The following is a 24,674-nucleotide window of genomic DNA, read 5'->3' as shown; positions in this document are numbered from 1 at the left end:
AGGACATGTGTTCCCAGTACAGGACTCTATAAAGGGCAAACACTCTGTTTTTGTATCCTCAGTGCCTACAGTATTGTGTATAAGGTGGATACTTCATAACTGTCTGCTGAATTAAGTCAGAATGTTAGGGTTGGAAGGGACTTTAGAACTCAAAGAAATGATGTCACTCAAAGTCACACAGCTTTTCAATGATGAGGCTGGGATGAGATTCAGGTCCTCAACCATTTTCTTTGCACTATACCAACTTTCTTTACCCCCAAATTTCCTAAGCCCAGTAGAAGAGTCAGAGGTCAGGGGAACATTGCCCAAAGGTGACCTCTATGCCATTACCAGTTTGGATTCCCAGAAACCTCTGCAGATTTATTTCACCTGCCACAAAATCTACTTGCCACTCCTTTACCTTCTATGCATTTCTAATTCTAAGACCATATTGCTAAGGCTAAGCTATTGCACACTAGAGATATAACAGCATCTAGTATAACCCAGAATATGGGCAAAACCGTTTTTTTAAAGGACTAATCACAACACAGCAGTATTATCCATGGCAGACTAAGGAGCTGATCTCCAAAGAAAGAATTAAGCGGGCCTCTCTCATCGGTGTATCTTCGACAGCTGGACTGCAAGACCTAGGGAAGGCCCTGTCTCTCTATAACCAGACTTCAGTGAAATCTTGCCTGTCAGCTAGCCCTTGATGTGTGTGTGTGCGTGTGTGTGCATAAAAGAAAGAGAGAAAGAAGACAAAAAAAAGGGAAAGAGAGAGAGGAGGAAGGGGAGAAAAGAGAGAGACAGAAGGGGGAGAGAGAAAGAGAGAGACAAAGAAAGAGGGAGAAACAGGGAAAGAGAGGGGGGGGAAAGGGGGAGAGAGACACACACACACACACACACAGAGACAGAGAGAGAGCAACCAGCCTTGACGGAAGGTAAAAGTACTCATGAAATCATAGTGGTTTTGCTAACCCACAACTGTCAGCTCACTCTTTTTGCCATTAGGGGACATTACATGAGCATCTCCTCCCCAGGATGGGGCCTTACCTGAGCATGCAGGGCAGCAGCGGCAGCAGCAGCAGCTGGGTAGGTGAATGCAGCATGTGGGATGGCAGGGGTCAGCTCCGTAGTGTACAATGGGTAAGGGGCCCAGGCCTCCGGGGAAGCGGGGATCAGAGCAGCTCCGGTCAGGTCATCTAGACAGGAGAGACACAGACCATTCCCCATACCACCCCCATACTTTATTATTTCCTTTTCTTACTGAGCCCCAGGGGACAATAGGACTTCCCCTTTGTTCTTCAGTGTGGTCCTTTAGAGAACCAATCTCACCTACTTGCAGGTTTAACACTGGATTCTCATGTCTGGTATGACTTGTACTTTATTGAGAAATTTTCAAATCCTAGGTATATCCCCATCTAAGAACACTCAAGGGAGGCTTAATGGAAGAGGTCAGCCACACTAGAACCCTCTGGACAGGTGGGCTAAAGGTCTGGGTCTAATGTTCTTGTTGTGCAGTTATGCATGGGATGGCAGGGGTCAGCTCCACAGTGTACGCTAGCTAAGGGGCCCAGGCCTGTTTCCTTCCCTAGCTCATAAAGATGAGGAAAGTAAGGCAAACAGGGTAAAGTGACTTGCCCAAGATCACCCAGCTAGTAAGTGTCTGAGGTCAGGTTTGAATTCAGAAAGACTCATCTTCCTGCCTTCAGACCTGAAGATCTATCCACTGCACCTCCTAGCTGCTCAGAGTCTAATCTAGAACCTCACATATTACTCGGGGCAGAATGACTGGCCAAGGAAAGAAAAAAAAAAAAGAAACCAACTATTTATTTGGGGACTCAGCACTGGGAAGCTGGAGGCAGAGCCATCCTAGGACATAACTATTAAGATTTTGTCCCAAATTTAAAGGGCTTCTTAGTATATCTATTCTTAACAAGAATATTTAGTTAAAAGAGCAAACTGGACTTCTCACTAGAGTGCTTCTCCCAACTCCTTATGGGGGCTGCTTCAGGCACAGATAAAGCCCAGGGATCTCCTCCAAAGACTATATGAGCTACTTCCTCCAGGCACCAAAATTCCTCATAGTCCTGGCTGTAAAACAGTACCCCAAGAGCCCTAAGGTCACATCTGCCACATCCCCAAAGCCCTAACCTGGGACAGCTCCCCTGGCTTGCTCTGGGTTGGCTGAAGTAAGTGCCCATGAAGATGAACCAGGACAAGAGAGTGCATGGGCTCAGACCATACTTACAGGGATCCCGTGCGATGAAGTGTGCACCCAGGGCAGGGTGGATACTGCTGGGATTTGGGGTTGCCATCAGTTTGCTCTTGGCCATTTTGGTGTTGGCCTTGGCAAACTCTAACCTTAAGGTTTGTGGATTCTCGGGGTCAAAACGAATACCCTGTAGGATGAGTAAGAGACTATGTCACCTTGGGATACCCAGCTTCTGGCCCAGAGAGGTACAGAAAGAGTAGCCCGATGGGAGCGGGCACACAGATTATTTCCCTCTGGGATCCTAATCTTATTAACTTTCCCCCCAGGTTCCCCAGGTGATCATTTGGCATCCACTGAATCTGGGGCAGATGAAGATAATGGAGGCACCCACGGCAGATGCTTCGAGCTAGTTCTTGAAGGTGCATCTCAATGCTTGTACATATGCATTCTAAAGGATGGGACAAGGAGGGGCAAGTGAGACCTTTTCCCCTGGGACTGCATCTCTGGGTACTCACATTCAATGCATTTTTGGCTGCTTCTGCCCCAGCACGGCTGTCAAAAGTCACAAAACCTACAGGCTGGAAGAAAATGCCCTTGAGTTTCACAACCATGTATACGCCCTGTATGGCCCCAGTCCTACAGAACACCCTCATTCCAAAGGGAGCAAAGGTACCACTCTTGCAAAGGGAAAAAAAGGGAAGGCCAGTTCTATCTCCTACTATTTCTTTAATCCCAACCCTCAGGTACCCTCTTCACTTAGCTGCACAGGGCTCAGAGCCCCTGCCATAGTCAGCTTTACTAGGAGGAGGTCTTCCAAAGATTTTAGGGGTACCTAAAAATCTCTTCTAAGCAGGTGCTTGAAATTCCACCATCTGAGTTTCATTCTCCTTGAAAATCCTCTTGGGAGGGGCAATGTGAAACAGTAATCACGAGGAATTTATTAGACATCTGCCTCTGACAGGAGAAATTCTGCAGCAAGGCAGGGGTGAAGAAGCAAGCAGCTAACAGAAGGGAGGGGGAAAGGGAGATGTCAGCTGGGCTACCTCCCACCCTCAAGACACTTTGCAAAAGGTCCAGACCTCTTCAGGATCATTCTGAGCCTGTTTTGAGAACTGAGATAATTTCCTTAGTCTTCCTTATACAGTACATACTAAGGGGCCGGGGGACACGACTAGCTAAAGGAGAAGGAACCTCTGATTGATGGGAGGGAATGCAAGAAACCAGGACTTCCTCTTCTTACTCATCTCAGCCCAGGACGGAGGCCTGGTCCAAAGTCCGGTGTGCATGTGGGACAGCCACACTCAGACCTTGCCAGCAAAGGGGAGACAGGTTCCAAGCTCTGAACAGAGTAAAAGGCTGCTGGGAAAGGAGGATGGGAGTGGAGCCAGGATAGAGAGATACCTGTTTAGATGTGAGTTTGATCAGTGATCCTTCATATCCCTGTGGAGAGAAATAGGGACTGAGATAGGAGCTCTTCATCTCCCCCTGCACAATCGTTAACAAGAGGCCACAAAGCTTTTCCTCATGCCCTTCCCATCTTTCCAAATTAGATGGCTATCCCGATTGATTTCTGCTTATCTAATCCTACCCATGTTTAAAGGCCCACCTCTTTGGGCAGCCTTTCTGAACTTCCAGCATGCAGTGACTTTATTTTCTTCAGAACTGCTGAAACAATCTGAACTACTCAAACATTCTATTATACCTTTTTGGCTGCTGTGGGGAGACTGAGGCCCAGAAAAGTGGAGTAAATTAGCCAAACAAACATAGAAAGTTAGTGACAAGGCAGGAATAAAGATCAACATCTCTCCTCCCTGTTTCCCCCCAACCCCTTTCTTGCTTTTCCCCAAATTTTTTTTCAAAATTTTTATGTTTCATTTATGGAATAAAACAAGCATTTCTATAACACAGTATAATAAAAAAAAATGATTTCACATAAAAATGCAAATCTATTATGTATAACTTGCTATTTCTTTAAAATATATAATAAAGTTATATATTTTTCCCCTCCCCCCATGGCTACCATTAGATACAAATAAGAATGCATGTATGTAAAATTATTCTATACATACTTCTATTTATCAATTCTTTCTCTGGATGCAGATGGCAACTTTCTTCACATGTCCTTTATAGTTAATTTGGGTACTTATAAAAGTCAAAATGACTTATTTACTCATACTCCAACCTTCCATTTTAACTCTGTGAGTATCTTTCACTCTTCAATTTCAACAATGCTGTTACCTTCTTCTACTCCTCCCACTGGTATAATCTGGTAAAGCATTTTCTCTCTTTTAGTGCTGACGTCCGATAAGGCCTGGTTCAGCAGAAGGAACTTACCTTAAATGGCCGGAAGAGAAGATAGAGCTCTCGTGGTTTGATGTCTACAGGGAGGCCACTGACAAACAGTGTCCGGACCTACAGGCAGAAAAATCATCACCAAAAATTAGGGCTTGACAGGACAGAGAAGCATGTCTGGATGCGTAGACCCTATTCTTGGCTGCTGCCATGAAGTAGAGAGAGTCAGAGACGAAAGGAATTCCCACCTTAGGCAGGGGAAATTCAGTGTTGGTGGGTTCATTTCTATCCCATCCATGGAGAAACACGAAATTTTTTTATGTCATTTAACTTTTCATATCCATGATTTGATTTTATCCTGCAAGGCAAACAATGAGTATTCCCATTTTTGCAGACCAGGAGACTGAACTTAAGAGGTTAAATGACTCCTATAAACACATTAGTGGCAGTGGTAGGTTTAAGAATACAGATTTCTAGGCTTGCAAAACTTTTCTTTCCCATATCATAAAACTTCACTTTACTTTTAGAGTTTTATTGATGGCTTTGGTTTTTTTTTTTAATGTTATTCATTTCCTGATATACCCAACACACAGAATCCTCCCTTATAACCAAGAAAAATTGTCAACTGCCTTGAGAGCAAGGCCCATTTCATTTTTGTCTTTGCATTTCCAGTACCAAGCAAGTAGAAGGCATTTATGAAATGTTTATTGATTAAACAGAACCAACCGACAGCAAGTTTGTTGTTTTTTCTTAATTACAAGAAAACCCCTCATGGGGGGGGGGCAGGGGGAGACTGGTGATATATCAGGAAACAACAGACAAAAATAAGACACCAATAAAACATTATCTTAAAAAAAAATACAGCAAGTGCAGATGATGGTGTTTGCGACATTCTGTACCTATAGTCTACAATCTGAAACTGCTCTATCCAAAGTTACCAGGGCTCTCTTAACTGCTAGGCAGCTAGGTGGTACAGTGCCAGGTCTGGAGTCAGGAAGACTCATCTTCCTGAGTTCAAATTGGGCTTTGGGCACTGGGCAAGTTACTCAACTCTGTTTGCCTCGGTTTCCTTATCTGTAAAATGAGCTGGAGAAAGAAATGGCAAACTGCTCTCGTATCTTTGCTGAGAAAACCCCAAATGGAGGCTGAGAGTTGTACAAGACTGAACCAGAAGCCATCACGTGTACTCTTCTACTTTCCTCTCCATGCAACTTCATACAAATTGTCCCATGTTTCTCTGAATTTAGTCATTTCTTATAGCACAATAATGTCCCCTGTCATTCATATACATCACAATTTGTTTATTCATTCTTCAATCCAGAAGTACCCTCCATTGCCATTTTCCACTACTGCAAAGTGATGTTGTGAATATTCTGGTATATAAAGGACACCTATCTTTCAACCCTTCTCTTTTCTTCCAGTTGTTATCCTCTCTTTCTACATCACTTCCTCATTTCCCTGCTTGCTCCCCTCCCCATCAAACCAGCCCTTTAAAACAAGAGCGTGGAACCTAAAATGGACACATCATTGGCCTACTTGCATTCCTTCTGCACTGAAGGTTTGGGAATTAAAGTATGGTATGGACACTTACGTCTAGCCAGTCATTACCATTTCTGCTTTCAAGCCTCTTCACACTTCCCCATTTTGCTAGACACTTTTTTTTTTGATACCAAGAATATGAACAGCCATCGATTATTTTAAATAGTTAACGGCTAAGACAACCTAATCAGTCATTTTGGCATATTCAATGGTAAGTCAATGTTGGGGTCACATGATATATTTTAACCAATTGCATTCCCTGACAGAGAATACAACCAAGGAGGCCAGTCGGCTACATGGGGTCTTTTTACCATTATAGCCATTCTGCTATAGAATGCCCCTGGAATGCTCTGAGAAACCCCAAGGTTTCATAGAATGTGGGTTTTTAAATGCTACAGTAGACCCTATTCTGCCCTTAACCAAAGTACTAAGCCCAGCTCATCAATTACTTAGAGAACAGTCTCATTATCATCATCGTGACATTTCTATAGAGCTCAAAGATTTACAAAGGGCTTTACATGGTATCTGAGTTGATCTTCATAACAATCCTGTGAGGTAGTAGTCAAGGTCACCAAGAAAATAAATATCGGAAGGGATTTTAAACTCAGGTCTTCCTGATTTTAAGCCCAGTGATCTACCCCTGCAACACTAAGGTCACATAGTGTCGCCACTTAAAAAAGCTATGATGCTCCAGTAGAAAATGAAGTTTGTATGCTTAGACTGTAAAACCACTTCTGTCCCCCAAGGCCTCATCTCTTCAGACAACTGTGACCACTTCTGTTCTATACCCCCTCCTTTTGATAGGGTGGGAAACATGTCCTGTAGTAGAGTAATTTGGGGACCACAGAAACTGGCTACCTGCACCCTTAATAACACTCTGCTGCCACGAACAAGAGAGATGCTATGCCTAGGCCATTGGAAAGCTGCCGCAAGGTTCTACCTCTTCATATCTCTCTCTCTCTCTCATTCCTACCACAGCCCTACCCATCCCATCCCCAGCAATCTCCAACTTTGTTCTTTTAGTCAAGAGAGAAATTGTACCCTCTAGCCCACCACAAAGTAGCTTCTCAGAATTGAGAGTTGTCACCTTGGAAGGCCAAAGTCTCCTCCCCCTTCCCCAAGTACTGGGAAGTTAGGGAGGAGGAAGGTAAAATATCAAAGTTCAACCTCATTATTTTATTGAAGATGTCTCAAACGGCTGCTTCTTATAGGGGAGGAACTAGAGAAACAGTCACTTAAAGACAAAGGCTGCCAAGAGGAAGAGGCAAAGCTGTTCCTGGGGTAGTTTGGGGGCCTTGCCCCATGTAAGAGTGCTAGAAGCTCCCCTCCCCCCTTTGTTCCTCCCCATAATCTCTCACTGCAGCTACAGATCATCCAGGGTCTGTCTCTGTCTCTCTCCTCTGCATCCTCAAACTGTTACCCAGGACCACCTATCTTCCTGGTGTTACCTTCCTGAATCAGAAGGAAAGGAAAAGGAGGCAACATAAACCATCTGTGGCCAGCTCCCTCCTCTGGTGCAGCATCACAAGCTGAATTCAAATGACTGCTGACTAGCTTGCTGCTGGGCGGCTCAGCCAATGACTCATGTGAAAAGGAGGAATAATCTCCTTCCCCACCTTCTTTAGGGCCCCAGCACCATTCTTAGGCCTACACTGGCACAAAGTTCTCTCATGAGGTTCTAAGCAGAACGCAGGTGGCCACTGCTAATTCAGCCACATCTGGCTTGGGGTTTTATGGCAAAGATACTGAAACGTTTTGCCATTTCCTTCTCCAGTTCTTTGTGCAGATGAGGAAACTGAGGCAAACAGGGTTAGGTCACACAGCTAGTGTCCGAGGCAAGATTTGAACTTGGGAAGTCTTACTGACTCCAGGCCTGGTGCTCCGTCCCCTCCACCCCTTGGCTTCCTGGCCAAAGATGAAGAACAGGACTGGTGTGAAGGAACTGATGTGGCCAGGCCAGAAAGCATGAGCTCCCTGTGGTCACTGTTTTTGTCCTTTGTGTCTCCAGGGCTTAGCACAGCATAAGCAATTAAGAAATGCATGCTGGCAGGCTGAAGAGCAATGTACTTAGATCATGGAAATAATGTAAAGGAGCGTGTGTTCACACACACACACAAACACACACACAGGCGTGTCAAAACTCTCATCACTAAAAGTGACTCCAGAGGACTAAGAAGCGCAGACCCTTCACTGTGACAGATGGCAGGCTTTGGAATGATGCAGCAACAACGGGCCATTTTCCTGGGCTCTCCTCCATTCCTGGAAGGTTTGCCTGGCTTCCCTGACTTCCTTCAGGTTCCAGGTAAAATCCCACCTTCTAGATGGAAGCCTCTCCTAATCTCTGCTGATGATGTATCTTGTTTGTACACAAACATTTACCATTCTCTCCGTCCATCTTTTGCCTTTCTTTTCTTCTCCAGAGCTTAGTGCTGGGCTTTGAATACAGTAGCGCTTAATAAATGTTTACTGACTTATAGACACGGCCAACATGCCAGTTTGCTTTGCTTAATGCTACATTGTTACAATAAGGGTCACTGGGAAACTGTAGCAAAGAAACAACAAAAAAAAGGGTAAGAGTTGTTTTTTTTTAAAGAACAAAGACCACAAGACCTACAATCTCCTCTTGGGCCTCTGCAGCAACACAGGGAGGAGCACCCACTGGTAGATTTTCAAACAGGTCAGAGCCCAGAAGCAATTGCCAGGAGACTCTCAGGGTCTAAGCAGATACCTAGAGCAGGTCTCACAGGGAGGTATTTGCCTACATGGCACCGCTTGAGGTATTCCTGAGAGTCCCTTTAAATTTCACCCCAAATCATCCCTTTAGATGAAGCATTGCCTTTAAAATTAAATAGCACATCTCAGAGAGAGATCTCTGATGTCTTATTCAATCACATGGCAGGCACTGAAGAAAACCTCCAGTTTGCCAAGAGCCATCTCTGCCTAGGTCCAAAGGCACAAAGTTCACCAGTCCACATCCTTTCCCAGGCTGGGGCACCATTCTGCTAAGTGCCTACAGAAAGTGCCATCGCTGCCTGAATATCTGCTCCTTTCTGCAGTAAATACCAGCCTGTTCCTATCACAGTCCAGGATACACTGTCTCACTCCAGTGGACAGTAAGGCAATCAAGTGGCTGTGAATTATCCAAGAGGCCCACGGGTTAAGTGCCTTCCCTGACCCATGACCTAGTTTTCCTTGGTCCTAGGGTCCCCCATCTCAGTATACCAGCCCCTCCGGAATCACAGGATGTGAGAGCAGGAAACCTGAGGACTTTACACATGAGGAAACGAAGGCAGAGAGAGGGAGGGAGGGAGGGGGAGAGAGCAGAAACAGCACTGTTCCATCGGACGATTTCAATTCAGATGCCCGTTCTGCCACTTATTCCCGGTGCTACCCTGGTCAAACTCTGTTCTCTTTACCTTATCTAGAAAATAAAGTTGTAGAAGAAAAGAAGGAACAAGACCCTGAAACTCCTCTGGAAGCAAGTAACAAGTCAGGGCCAGATAAATGCTCACCTGGAGCGTGGGACTAGGGAGGGAGAGGAAATATCCACCCTCTGGCAGCTTCCACATTCAACAAATTCTTCTCATTTAAAGGATGCTAAGCTCCATTGTTTCTATTTGCTGAAGAAACATAGCTCCCTCAAATTTTGGTGCCCTGAGGCAAAGCCCTGATCACCATGCCCTAATCAATGCAATGGCCTCCAAATTCTTTCAGCTCTAAAGTTCTACGGGAAATGACATATCCAAGCTCACACAGCTAGTTTGTGGCAGAACAAGCCCAGGTCTCCAGTAGGTTATTCTTTGTGCATTTTCCTTGATACTTGAAGGGATCAAGCAAAGCCCTGGCCTCTAACACCAACCACAAGTGCAGGTTATTACGGGTAAGCAGGATGTAACGTGGGCACTGGTGAATTGCCAGATATCCTAGGAACTCCTCGAAGAGCTGCCAGACAACAAGAAGGTTTGGATGCCCAATTCCAATTTACTGCTCGCTTCATTCAAAGCATGAGTATGCACTGCCTATGAGCAGTAGGATGTATCAGCCTGTAGAAGAGCTGTTGAGACAAACAGGACTTGTTTCCTGCCCTCATAGAGCCTTCAGCCTAACCTGAATGCAGATAAACTTCAGGTAAGAGGCTACAAAGGTCAGCAAGGGGCCAGCTGACTGAGGGGTACCAGAATGGGGAAGGGTGGCATTTGGAGAGGAACGAGGCCTCTGTCTCCCTGAGCAAGGTCGGATCAAAGTTATATGGCTTTCTTAAATTTGTAAGGAAGCTTTTAAAAAATTCATTTTAGTCACAACACCCTGGTGAGGTGGGTGGAGGTTGGCAGGAGCATAACCCTACAGACTAGAGCTGTGACATCATGGGTGTGGGGTACTCCAGATGAGCAAATTCCCGCTACCAATGCAGATCAAGTCAACACGCATTTAAATACCTACTGTATGCTAAGTTTGATTCCCTTCCTTCTCGGCACATTTCCAGTCTTAAGAGAATGGTCTTGATCAGTGAGAAGTTAAGTGACTTACTCAGGGTCAAAAGAAAAAAAAAAGTCCAACATATCAGAGAGAGAGGGACTTAAACCCAGGTCCTCCTGCCTAGAAGGCCAGCTCTCCACCCATTATGCCAGGCTGCCATTTTATCCTAATAACAATAGAAGTTGTAATGAAGTTACCAGTGTATGTCATATAGCACTCTCTCAGGGTCATTTTATGCTCATTTTAACAACCTTAAGTATAACGGATTATCATCAATCCCATTTTACTAACGGGAAAAGGAATGTCCAGAAAGCCCAAACGACTTGCAGTTACAGAACTAATTAAATGAGCCAGGATTAGAACCCGGGGTTTCTACCTAACATTCCTTGCTGAATTGGGCAACCAAATGTCATTGGTTCTGGCCATGCCACACCTCCCCTGGCAGACATAGGAAGTGAGAAAAATCAACAGGGATGGTCCAATTCTCCTTTCCATTTGCATTGATCGAGAGGGCCAAGCCTGGTTAGAATGGAGTTGTTAGAGATGCCTTTCTCCCTCTGCCTCAATGGCAGGGTAAGAAAGTAGCTCTGGTCAGCAATGAAACAAAGACCAAGAACCAGAGAGGCTCCACAGAATCCCTCTGCTGGGGTTATTTCTCTTCCCACCCCCCCCTCCCCTTTCCATGGGGCCGCCTGCTTCACTCTGGCTAATTTTAAACTCTTCCCCAAACAGCTCCTACCCTGTCACCCTGGAACAGCAAGTTCTCAGAAACAGAAAACATTTCCCGACTGTCCCCAGGGGGTAGTGAGGCCCTCCCCCTAGCTTTCCAGCTCAGACTTTGTCATACCCTCCCCTCCTCCCACAAAGGCTGGACAATCCTCCCTCTTCCATTTTGATCTTTTAGGAAAGGAAGAGCATTTACCTCCAGGTCCTCAGGTGTCGATGTTCCCTTGACTCGAAACAAGCTCCTGACTGGGGGCATAGTTACTATGTCAGATTATAAGAGGGCCCTGTCTGAGCAGCACGAGACACCGTAGGAAAGTTCAGTGCCAAACCCTCCCCAACTTCAGATATACTCCCCCAACCTACATATTCTCTCCAAGGTGTACGTTAGGCCCCCCCGTCCCCCTTTATACCCCCAATGCATACCATCTCACTTTCTGACTGGGGAATATTAGCATTCTTCCAAATCCAATTTATTACACCACTCCTCTCAGGCCCTTTAGGCCTAGTGAGCTGCCTCATACGTATCATTCCCCTACCCCCTTTAAACTCCCCTTTAGTCTTGTGTCCCTTGTGATCAGCATAGGACCTGGCATCTAGTGTCTAATAAATGCTTTATCGTTCATTCATAACTCTGCTTAAAGCAGCCTCCAATCACAACTTCCAAAGGACAGAGGAAGCATGCCCTCCTGCCTCTCAGCAAGAAGGGGTGAGCTAGAGGTATACAAGGAGGCTTATTTTCAGACAGAACCAATGTGTTGAATTGGTTTGCTTGAACGGACTTATTTGTTGCAGGGGAGAATTCTTAGGGTCACAGGGAGTGACGATGCAAAAAAAAGAACATATCAATGAACGTTTTTTTAAAAATCCAGGACTACTACTACGATTACTACTAGCTAGCATTTATATGCTACTTTAAGGTTTGCAAAGCATTTTACAAATATTACTTCATTTTATCCTAATAACCCTGGGAAGAAGGTGCTATTATCCTCATTTTACATAAGGGACTCATCCCGGTGTCATCCACTAAGTATCTGGGGCTGAATTTGAACTCAGGACTTCTCAACTCCAAGTTCAACATTGTGCCACCTCACTGATGTAGTTCTAGAAAGATCCTATTTCTACTCTATGCTGCATTTCCTTAAAGCTACCTGGTAGCAATAAAAGATCATCACCTCCATTTTGTAGACAAAGAAAACTAAGACCCAGAATGCTCGACTCATCTTGCTGCATAGCAGAATCAATCCAGGTCTCCTGATTCTGGTATGGGGTTCATTCATAATGGTCATGGCCAATCCAACCTAGTATGGTTTAATTTCCTAAGGGTAACAGTGGGAGGGACTGGGAGTGGGAGGCAAGAAGGACCCTTCAGCTCCGGGTATGGTCAGAGTACGACTTGGAAGCATGGTAACCCAAGACTAGACAAAGCTGGGGAGGTAGGTAAGTCTGTTTAAATTTAGCCATACTAGGGGGAAGATAGCAACCAGTAAAAAGACTGAACTTCAGCCTCTGTCTGAAGAGGCCTTTGGTAGACAGACCCCTCTGGGTGAATGATGTAGTCCTAATCTTCCTCCATGGGAGCTTCTTAACCACCCCTCCTTGACTCTGCTCACCCTTTGGTGATTCTGTGCAGAACACTTACCTAGGATAACGGGATCTATTTTCACTAGAGATGGAGCTGAGAAAAAGGGTCAGGATGACAGCAAGAATGTGGCCAGATACAGTTTTCTATGTTTTATTTATGCCTTTAAAATGATGCCACAATCTTTTCTAAATCCACCTCTCCTACCCCTCCCTGCCCCCACCTCTTGAATTTTCCCTTGTCCCAAAGGAAAAGGGTTAAGTAAAGCTTCTGCATTACAGCAGCTACAACACTCTATACCTGCAGCCTCCTACTTCTCTGCCTAAGTGGGAAACATGGCTCATCTTCTCTAGAAACAATGTCTTTGCAACTTAATTTTAATCTGGCTGCCCTTTAGCATTATTTTCATTAATGTTACTGTAGCCACTGTAAAGGAGGGCAGCTGGGTAGCACAGTGCAGAGAGCTACGCCTAGAATCAGGAAAACTCATCTTCCTGAGTTCAAGTCTGGCCTCAGACACTGAATAGCTATGTGACCCTGGGCAAGTCACTTAACCATATCTGCCTCAGTTTCCTCATCTGAAAAATGAGCTGGAGAAGGAAATGGCAAACCACTTCTGTATCTTTGCCAAGAAAATGCCAAATGGCATCACAAAGAGTCGGATGTGACGAAAAATGACCGAGGAACAAAGTCACTATAAATACTGGCCAATTGAATACAACTCACTTTTATTAAAAGCCTGCTGTATACAAGGCAATGAGAGCTCAAAGCCAAAAACATCTCATCTCACCTCCTGCAAACTGACAAACAGTAATAACAGCTAAAATTCATCTAGTACTTACTATGTGTGAAGCGCTTATGCTAAGCACTTTACAAATATCTCATCTGATCCTGACAACAATCCTGGGGGGGGGGGGTGCTATTATTAGTTCCATTTTATAGACGAGGAAACTGAGGCAAGGAGAGGTTAAGTGACTTGCCCAGGCTCACGTAGCTAGTACGTGAAGCTGGATTTTGAATTCTCAGTTCTTATAGACTCCAGTTCCAACAATCTATCCACTGAACCACACAGCTGCTCTAATAAGTCAATGTTTGAAAGACCATAAGAAAACTGGCACCCTGATACACTTGATGGAATTGTGATTTGGTCCAACCCAGTAATACAGATATTAGACATATATGTCAAAGATAGAAACAAAAGTCCTAATACATACCAAAATATTAATAGAAGCACTCTTTGTGATGGCAAAAAGGTTTGTCAAACTTAGTATCCATTAACTGGGAGATGACTTTTTTTTTTTTTGCTTTTTTGTAGGAGAGAAAGCAGGGCAATTGGGGTCAAGTGTCTTGCTCAAGGTCACACAGCTAGTAAGTGTTAAGTGTCTGAGGCTAGATTTGAACTCAGGTCCTCCTGACTCCAGGGCCGGTGCTCTACTCACTGTGCCACCTAGCTGCCCCAGATGACTTTTTTAAAAAAGCTAAAGAGTATGAATACAATAAAATGTTATGGCACAGTAAGAAATGATAAATATGAAGAACTTGAAATAATGAGAAAATCCATATGGACAGATACATTAGAAATCAGCAAGGCCAGAAATACCTATCTATAATAGCCACAATAATGTAAATCAAGAGTGCTAAAAGGAGGCAGCTAGGTGGCACGGTGAGTAGAGCACCGGCCCTGGAGTCAGGAGGACCTGGGTTTGGATCCCAGCCTCAGACACTTCACACACAGAGACATACACACAGACACTTCACACACACACACCCCCCCCTAGCCATGTGACACTGGGCAAGTCACTTAACCCCAATTGCCCTACCCTCCCCCCCCTCCAAAAAGCAGCAGAAAAAAAGAGATTGCTAAAAGGAATCTGAAAAATGTAACTGAAAAATGAATAACTGTCTCAGAAAATAGATATCTCCCTCCCTGAGGTCAAGGTAGAATACGTATGTATGTACGATATGGTCAGATGTGGTCACTGGGTGGTCATATGGTTTCTGCTTTGTCACAAATGAGTGTTCAATCTACAAGAGGCAGGATTCCCCCTCCCACCCTGAAAATAAATCAATAAAGACAAAAAGTATCCATAAAAGGTCCTTTTTCTTTTAACACCCCCCCCCAAAAGAAACAGTCCCTCCCCTGAAGGAACTCTTACTACACACATATATCAGTAAATGAATACAAAATACAAAGCAACACATTAATTTCAAGAGAGAAAGAGTGTTAAATAATAACTAGGCGTGAGGGGAGGAATATAACAGCATGTACAAGGAGAGGCATCTGAACTGTCTGGGCACTGAAGGCGGCTGAGCCATGAGCTGGTGGTGACGCTAAATGTAGGGATTGGGGAGATCACTGTGCAAAGGCACCAAGGTGGGAGAAGGAAGGAGAGTTAGCCAGCTCAGCTGACAAGCCAAGTGCATGATGGGGCAGAATATCCAGGAAGAATGAAAGCCAGGTGGGAAGCAGGATGACGGTGCTGGTTTTTCTTCTCTAGATTCTGTTTACTTCACCCTTCTAAATCTTCCTAAGCCGCTTGGCATTCCTTATATTCCTGGTTCCTATTATAGTCTATGACATAAAACATCACTGCTGACAGCCGTCCAATTTGACATCCAGAGCTTTCAAAAGAATGAACGGTGAGCATCAGGGTGCTGGCAGATGAAGGGCCTGGAGTTTAGGCCAGGCCACTCTCCCGCTGCCTGCATTAGTTAGGGATACTGTCAAACCACTTCCCCCTCCCAAATAACCCCCCCACCCCTGTGTGTTCTCACCTGGAGTCATGTTTCCTCCACCCTTATTTTTGTCTATCCACATTAAATCTAACCTTCAAGGCCTGCTCAAGCACAATCTTCCCAGTGAAGTCTGCCCATAACACTCAGCCACCTCAAAGCACTTTTCATCTGACACTTTTCACATAAGGTCTTGCAAAGTTTGCTTTTGATGGGCGGTATGGTATGCTTTATCCTACTGAAAGGAGACTCTCAGTTCTTTAAAAGAAAGGACTATAGGTGTTCTACACAAGCCCAAGGGCGCCTCCATACAGCCTAGGCCAAGTCAGACATGACTGAACGACTGAATCACAACAGCCTAGGCACTCAAATGTTTACTGATGGATTTCCACTAGAGGCTGAGCTCCTAAATAATACAAAACAAAAAACTAAAAGCAAAGAACAGGGCTTGTTCTGGCTGCTGAGCTGGAACAGAAGCTATTCGCCTACCCCTAGATCAAAGGGATTCCCTTAAAGCCCAAGAGCCGTAACCATTCCTCCAATGGAAGGAAAGTGATCCATCCAGAGGATACCACAGAAACTGGTACCCAGGAAGAAGTATGTTTGGATTGGAACCCATCCTCGTATTCCGGGAGTCAAGGGCAATGACCTGATAACTTTGAGGCTTTCAGATTCCATGGACTTTCCATCCTGGGAAAGGCTTCTAGACCCAGGAGAGCTCAAGGACTTCAAGAGACTGTGCCTTGAGACACAGTGTAGTACAAAGGAAAAGATTTTAAGTCTGATGACCTGGGTTTGAATTCTGACTCTGCTACTTACAATGAATTTGGGCAAGTCTCTAGCTCCCTCTGCAGCCTCATTTTCCTGTTCTGAAAAATGAGAGTATCAAACTTGCTTAGCTCTGAGGTTCCCTTCCATCTCTACATCTGTGGTCCTCTGACCTCAGAGAGCTGGTCTAACACTTTATCTTAAAGAAGAGGAACTGAAAGGAAATTGCTCAGCCAGGGCCATTTGGCGAGTTAGCAGCAGCAACGACTTTAGAGAAACCAGACTGGCTGTTTCTCATGATTCCTGGCCAACTGTTGTCTGTTCCTTCCAGAACCTATGCCATGGGCTAGTGGAATTTCTGCCCATGCAGGAAGAAGAGTGATCTGGAACCAGTGGACATGGTTCAAATCTTGGCACATCCACCTACATTCTGGGTGACCCTGAGCAAGAAGACCCAAGACCTTTTCTGGGCCTCAGTTTTCTCATCTGTGAGTTGACTGGACTAGATTATTTCAAAGGTCTCTTCCAGATTTAAATCTATAATACCATGAGTTTTTTATTTGACCTTGGGAGCTAGCATGGCAGAGTATACAGAGAGTGAGAAGATCTCAGTTAAAATCCCACCTCAAACACTTGCTGGGTGACAATTCACTTAATATCTCTGCCTCAGTTTCCTCCTTTATAAAATCAGACAGCTGGAATCAATGGCCCCTGATAAGCAAATTCAAGAAAGTCCAGGCTTTCTCCCTCCTCTGCCCTAACTTGTTTCTGTCTTAAGCAAAGCTATTGAGGGCATAAGTGTCCCCTCCTATGATCTCAAAAATTCCTTGTACCCTTTATAGCTCAGCTATTCAAACCTTTTGGAAACATTTTGATTTTTACCTTCACATATTTATTCCTTATGTCCTCCTCCCTGCTCCCTCTTACGAATCTTCCAAAGCCCAACTTCCCCCTCTCCCCATAAGGGAGGACCTCCTCCTTCTCCCTTCCCTCCAGAGGCCACCTCATACTCTGGGTGCACTTAGCAGGTATCACTTGGTATTCATTATTAGTGAACAGATGAGTAAAATCCCTGTAATAAAGTCGAAGCTCTATGGAGGACAGGACTCTTCAATTGCTTCCCAGAATTCACTCCTGCTCACATTTTCTTGTTTGTTATAGGGAACCTCTTCTGAGATGGAAATGCTTTGAATCCACAGAACAGAAGATGGCTTTCTAAGTGGTTCCTTCGGTCTCCAAGAGACACCCCCCCCCCACAAGCATACTGATTTCATATAATCCCATCAGGGAGCAAGTGTCTAAAGCTTTACTGATCCTGCTTTGTTCCCCAATATCCTATGAATACCAGAGTGCTACCGCCAAAACCCAGAAAAAGGATCCCCATGAAGCCTAATCAAACCTGCCTGAATGCACAGACACAGACACAGACACACACACCCCTGTGTCAATCAGTCCAAAGCTCTCCACCCGATGCTTGCTTAGCTACTTCCCCCTCCTGCCCCAAACAAATCCCTCTGCTTAGCACCTTCTCCAACACCAGGTCAGGTTTCAGAGAGGCCTGCCAGCTGTGTGTTTCCTAACTACAAAAAGGGAAGAGAGTTCATAGGTTCATAAGCTTTAGAGCTAGAATACATCTTTTGGATCTAATCCGCTCTACCTCCTCATTTTATAGGGAAGGGAACAGGCCTAGAGAAATAAATGATTGTCCCAGGACTGCATTCACAGCAGAGCTCCATCTGAACTGTGGTCTAACGCCAAAGCCAGGACTCTTGTCGTCACACCATGCTGCCTCTCCAGGGGTCACCTCTTCCCTTACTACAACCACCACCATACAATCAGGCACTGCTCTAAAACAGTCTAAATAAAGTCAACTCTTTATGATATTAGTGAATTTTAATTTCTAATAGTAAACATCAACGGATAAAATCCCAAATAAACCAAAGCTCTTTGATGAGAAGGTCCTCCGTATTTTTTTTGAGAGTGTAAAGGGGTCCAGAGAGTAAAAGTCTGAGAACGGTTCCTCTCATATGTGTAAAGTACTTTATATATTTATTCTCATTTGATCCTCAACCCCTAGATGGAGGCCAGCATTGGTTTTATCCTCACTTAATGGAGATAATCATGGAGATGAAGGAACTAAGGCTAGCAGAGGTTAAGCAATCTGTCTAGGATCAGACTGCTATGAAACATTACAGGGGAGATCTGAATCTGGTCCTCTCCATTCCAAGGCTAGCCTTCTAGTCACTGTTACATCACACTGTCTTAGGATAATCCTATGGAGTTTAGTCCAAGGAACTTGAGGTTCCTGTAGGGATGGGGAAGGGGAAGATAGCCTTTCTAGTCAAAGGCTCAGCCTTTTTTTTTTGTCCAAGCAACTGGGGTTAAGTGACTTGCCCAGGGTCCCACAGCTAATAAGTGTCAAGTGTCTGAGGCTGGATTTGAACTCCAATCCTCTTGACTCCAGGGCCAGTGCTCCATCTACTCACTGCGTCACCTCGGTGCCCCTTCAGCCTTCCAATTTAGAGCCACCTTTAGCAGAGTTCCACTGACAGATGAGTGGAGAATCAGACTGAGTTGTTTTCATTCTCCGAATCCCAGCCAGGGCATCACATGTTAGGCCCAGATGTTGACAGAATCAGAGTTCACAGGCTTGATTTCTGGTTGTGCCACTTAGGAGCAATGTTGGCAAAGTCCTTTGGACTCTGGAGTCATTTCCTCACCTCTAAAACGGGGACAAATCCTGTTTGTACTGCCTACCCTTATTTAGGGGTTATGAGAAAAGTCTTTTTAAAACCGTCAGAACCACAGAAATGCAAGTTGTTATAATTCATTTATTCTCTCCATAACCAGAACCAGAATGAAAAAAGGAGGCTCATTGGTTGGACTCTTCCCATGCTATACTATGTAGTATGACATCAAGTAATAATAATAATAGTTCACATTTATATAACTTTTGGGACTTGTAAAGGGTTTCACATTAACTCAAAGACAGAAACAAGGCCAAGGGTAGGAGAGATCTTTGGTCAGAGGTAAGACTGAAGGCCTAAAACATCCCCAAATTCATGAATTAGGCAACTGAAACTTCAACTGGGCCAAGTTCAACACCTTAGCTATGAATCCATACTTCTTTCCCTATTAAAATCCTTAGTAAGAGCTACTGCAGGTTAATAATTATCGATTAAAACTTTAGCTAGGATTACATGACATCCATATGAGACTAAAAGAATTGGACAATATTGTTGTCCCACCTTAAAGCACTTGTGTTAATCCTGTTCCATTCTTTGTGACTCCATTTGGGGTTTTTTTGGGAGAGGTACTGGAGTGGTTTGCTATTTCCTTCTCCAGTTCATTTTACAAATGAAGAAACTGAGGCAGACAGGGTTAAGTGACTTGCCCAAGGTCACAAGGCTAATAAGTGTCTGAGGCCAAATTTGAACTCAAGATGAGTCTTCCCGATTCCAAAACCAGTGCTTTGTGCACTGTGGGGCCACCTAGCAGCCCCACACTAAAGTACAAGAGCTTACAAAGACAAAAACAGAAAAGCTCATATTTTAATAGGAAAAGACTTGGGCATATAACCATGCAGGCACCTATAGACCAGAGGAAAGGTATTTTAGCCATAACAGATTTCAGTTTCCTGAGGGTCACTGTGTCACAGGTGACTAGCCATTGGGGAGCACCCAAGCAGGATCTGCTACCCTTCTCCTAGCATGCAAAATGGAACTTTTATTACTACCTCCTGCCTTCAGGGAAACATGAGAACTTTGGACCTTATCTGGGCACTACAGCCCCCTAAATCTAACCCTGCCTACATATGGAGCTGGTCCCCCCCACCCTCTAATCCCCTGCTAGTTGTTAAGCAGTCTGGGTGAGCTGGAAGTCAGCCATCCTCAAGGGTGAATCCATAAAATAATGGATCTCAGCTTCTACATTTACTGAAAAAATGAGTTTTGGCACCTGGGACCAGATGGAGTAATCATTTATCATTGCCATCATTACTCAAGTGACCAAAGTACTTTATACAGCTCATAGAATCCTGATAAGTGTTAGCAGTCCCACTTTACAGGAGGGAATGGAGATTAGGTGATTTACCTAGGGTCACATAGCTAGGAATTACAGGAAGTGGGATTGAAATTTAGGTCTTCTTGACTTCCAAGTCCAACATCCTATTATTAGCTAAGCCAAGCTGTACCTTGAGATCCTCATAGAATTCCTCAGGGAAATAAAAAGTCCCACTGCTAAAAGGCACTAGTGCGACTAATATACTGTTGGTGGAGCTGTGAGCTGGTCCAGTCATTCTGGAGAACAATTTGGAATTAGGCCAACAGTGTGACTAAAAATACCCATAATCTTTTTGGTGCTGTGGCCATAAGCATTCAACAGCTCATTCTTTGGGGGTAAAAACAAAACACAAAGTTTGCTCCTGACAATTTTCAACTTACTCTGCATTATCAAAATTTTCTCTATTACCTTCTCAAGTCTAGACAATCAACAAAACAATAAATCAAACTCTGATTTGTCAGTGTGTCAGATTTCCAAAGTATAAATGCTCACAATGAAATTTTAACAGGCTCCTACAAGCCAGTGGGAATCAACTCCAGCCGGATTCTGCTTTTAATTCAGAGATCCATCCCACTGCTAGGCCCCAAGGAAATCAAAGAGAGATAGCCTTTTGCTACCACAAAATGAATGTTCCTGGTTGGAAATGACAACAATTTTGTGATATCTGCATGAACAAATAAAGTCTTAACTGAAGTGCTCATCATGTACTAAAAGTCCCTACTATCATTCTAACAAAAGAGACAACACACAGGGGAGGTTTCATTTGCAAGTCAGATGGAAAGGTACCTTGGTCCTAAGGGTACATTTGGCAGCAAAGCAGATGGTCATCTTCTTCTTTCATGTCATTTCCACTGATAAAAATCTTATCAATTTCTGACCTTAGCTGACACTGTCAAGGACTTTGGTGCTAAGAACTTTCCTTTCAGGGTCTTCAGGAGCTGTGAGGGTAGCCCCTGCAGGGGCGAGGCTACCCGTTACAGGGCCTGCTTCCCAGGGTGTACTTTGGTCACCTAGCTCGCTACTCTCCAGGGCCTCTGGATTCAGGGTCCTGGACCATCTCTATCAAGGGTATGAGGGGAGATGGTGGTCAAGGTGGTGGCGGTGGTGGTGGCAGGGATTTGACTTGCCTTGCACATGCTGTTCCATAAGAAATGATGAATATGACGAACAGGGAAAGCTTGGAAAGTCTTATATAGACTGATTCAGGGTGAAATAAGAAAAACCAGGAAAACAAAATACATGAGGAGGGGGAAGGAAACAGAGGGAAAGGCTGATTAAAATGATCAAGCTTGGAGACTCCCAGGAAGAGATGAGAAAATGTATTTCTATCCCCTCTTCTCAGAGCTGGGACGCTATGGGTACAGAGCACAGTATTTAATATCTGACTCAGTTGATGAATTTGTTAGTTTTACTGAATTGCATTTTTTTTCTTTTGTCTTCTTTGTCATAGGGATAACTTTCTAAGTACATGAGGGCACGGAAGGATATATTAGAAATAAAGGTGATATAAAAAACAAAAGAGTTAATTTAAAGAATAAAAGGCCCCAGGGTTAGTATGGAAATGTTATAAAGTAGTGCTGCAAATAAATGACTGATAGTCAAGATACTGCCAGAATTCTATTCATCCCTATAACAAAAGCTAGCCACAAAAAATGGGGACAACAAATCATGTCCCTAACTTTCCAGTCAAATAGGGGTAATAAAGTCAATGCTGATTGGGAGTATCAAATGAGAATATGGATGTGATAACACTTTAAGAAACAGAAATCTCACATAAATTGGAGTATTACATAACTTCCAGGTAACCAGGAAGGAGACAAGCACACAGTATCTTAGATTATAACTAGAAAAGACAATAGAAGTCACCCAGTCCACTCCCCTTATTTTAGAAATGAGGGAACTGAGGTCTATCAGTGAAATAACATACAGGTGGTATCAGAGCTGGGACTTAAACAAAATCTCCATTTTCACTAATTTTCAATTATGTAAATTGCTGCCTTCAGGGAAAGCAATTCTTCTTAAATCACTTTTAGTCATTCACTTCTGGCTATCACCCCCACCCTCCCAGGGAAACAAAAACAGCTAAGTAAAACCTACCGGAAAAGCAATAATGTCTGGGGGCAAACGCCTCACTCAGTGCCAGCGGCTCCCCAGACTTCCCAACCAGGCTGGGGGAGATGAAGGGCACTCTTCTTTCTTCTGCACACTTCTGTTCACACAACCCCCACCCCCTTCTCTGTTCTGATTCAGCCCAGGCCACATGAGCAACATGAGACCAACAGAGCTTATACACTGCTTGGGAGAATTCATAGGAGAGGCAGGCCTAGCAGCCTCACTATCCATCAGATGCTGGGCTCTCTCCCAGACCCCTGGGTGCCCTTGGGTACCCATGTAGCAGACACTAATGAAGGACCACTGGTATGCCAGATGACTTGAGTTCTTGTCTCAGTTGTGTTATTAACTAGGGTGCAGCCTTACTCAGATCACTTTATCTCCCTATACATCACTTTCTCCTTTTTAGATGAAGGCTTTGAACTGAGCTTTGAAGCCATTTCTACTTCCCAATTCAATATTTATGGAGCATCATCTACCCAGCAATGGGCAAAACTCAGCAAAAGCCACCACTGAGAAACACCTCCCCATGACCCTTCTGAACAGGCCATGACTAAGTCCTCATGACAGATGCTGTTAAGGTGTGTGCATTGGAGAGTGAAGGGGAGTATGATACAGGAGAGAGACTCCATTAGCCAAAGGAGGCAGGAAGAGGAATTCTTAGGATCCAGGTAAGCAGAGTCCTCCAGGGGGAGGGGCAGAAGCTACTCTAGTACAATATCCTGTAGACAGAAATGCTGGAAGGCCGGGTCTCAGAGTGAGGGATGTTTCAATTCACAGGAGGGGGGAAGGGAGGAAAGGTTCTATGTGTGGAGACAGGAAACAGGGACTGTTAGAACAACCATCTAGGTAGCTAAGTCTGCAATCTTTTGCCACTGGCAAAACAGTCTTTTGGGCAAAATATGGAGGGTCTCTCAAAATATTCAGATATGTCTATGAGTCCACTGATACTGATGTTCAGATCAGTCACGAAGATCCCATTCCATCCAGATTTCTGTCCCCAGCCCTTAGCTAAGCACATCCTGCTTCTTCTAGGAAGCCTTCCTTCCACTGAAGACCTTCTCTACTCTCCTGAAGCATCTGCTATCTGTGCTGTAGTGCCCAGAACAAGAATCTTTCATTGTTTCACACACCCTAAATCTCATTACCCAACCAGACTGGGAATAAACCCGTGGAGGGCAGGAACTTTTTAAAGTCCCCTTCTCAACAACAAGAGCCCTGGCAGGGATCTCAATAGACCACCTAGTCTTGCCCAAGATCATGTGGGTAGAGACAGAAACAACTGGGATGTGAACCCAGTTTCCTGACTCAGAGTTCTTTGCATTATACCATGATGATGGCTTATCCCCACTTCATACACACTTGTTTTACTGGTAGGCCTTGAGAAGTGGCAACAATATAAACTCATGCTGGCCTTTTATCTCAAATACCTATCCACTTCCCACCTCCCTAACCAAAAATGCTGGGGTTCAAATCAGACAAGCTGTAGTGGAGAGGAAATCAGTCTAAGGGGAAGGTTTAGCTTTCTCACAGGGTCTATCCTGGATGCCCCTTAAGCAACACCCACCTGGAAGGGGAGGTTTCAAGGAGGGACAGTACAAACTTAGTTTCAAGAGACTGCCAAACATACAGCTCCCAACCCAAAATGGCTTTCCCAGTAGAACATATAGGAGAATAAGAGAATAAAGAGATTTGTCCAAACCCGAAATGGCTTCAAAGCTCAGTTCAAACCCTTCATCTAAAAAGGAGAAAGTGATGTATAGGGAGATAAAGTGATCTGAGTAAGGTCACACCCTAGTTAATAACGCAACTGAGAACTCAAGTCATCTGGCAGACCAGTGGTCCTTCATTAGTAAGGGTAAACAAATACCTCACCTACAGAATTTGTTGAATTTAATGGCATTTAAAGGTGAAAGGGAAAAAACCAGACCTCATCTTGGTACAATGTGGTACAGTGGAAAGACTCATCGGGTCCTGGATTTGACTCCTGACTGTCACTACCCAGGTGACCTTTGGGCAATCATATCACCTCTCTGGGCCTCAGGTGTCTTGTCAACTAATGGGGAGGGGACAAATATCAGACTAGATGCCTCCTAAGGTCGCATCCAGTTCTGAGTCCATGAATACGGGTCCAAGAAGCCTAATGGGAAAGGCAAAGTTATAGGACTGAAAATCTCCAAATAACTTCAGAAT

The 24,674-nt window shown here is 44.4% G+C and overlaps 1 protein-coding gene across 1 annotated transcript in view; it reads right to left on the bottom strand.

Annotated features, from left to right (window-relative positions):
• Window positions 1-24,674, bottom strand: part of RBPMS2 (RNA binding protein, mRNA processing factor 2) — a 58,393-nt gene that overhangs the window by 12,674 nt on the left and 21,045 nt on the right. The window contains exons 2-6 of the mRNA XM_069098321.1: window positions 4,529-4,606; window positions 3,596-3,634; window positions 2,710-2,772; window positions 2,231-2,381; window positions 1,033-1,181 (exon numbers count right to left, since the gene is read on the bottom strand). Of these exons, the coding sequence (XP_068954422.1) occupies window positions 1,033-1,181; window positions 2,231-2,381; window positions 2,710-2,772; window positions 3,596-3,634; window positions 4,529-4,606 (480 nt within the window). The remainder of the gene's footprint in view (window positions 1-1,032; window positions 1,182-2,230; window positions 2,382-2,709; window positions 2,773-3,595; window positions 3,635-4,528; window positions 4,607-24,674) is intronic.

The sequence above is a fragment of the Petaurus breviceps genome, unplaced genomic scaffold (genome assembly GCF_028583685.1).
Source record: "Petaurus breviceps papuanus isolate PSGF00001 unplaced genomic scaffold, PetGlider_PUasm1.0 37, whole genome shotgun sequence".
Classification (NCBI taxonomy): domain Eukaryota; kingdom Metazoa; phylum Chordata; class Mammalia; order Diprotodontia; family Petauridae; genus Petaurus; species Petaurus breviceps.
This window is presented reverse-complemented; position numbering and strand designations above follow the sequence as displayed.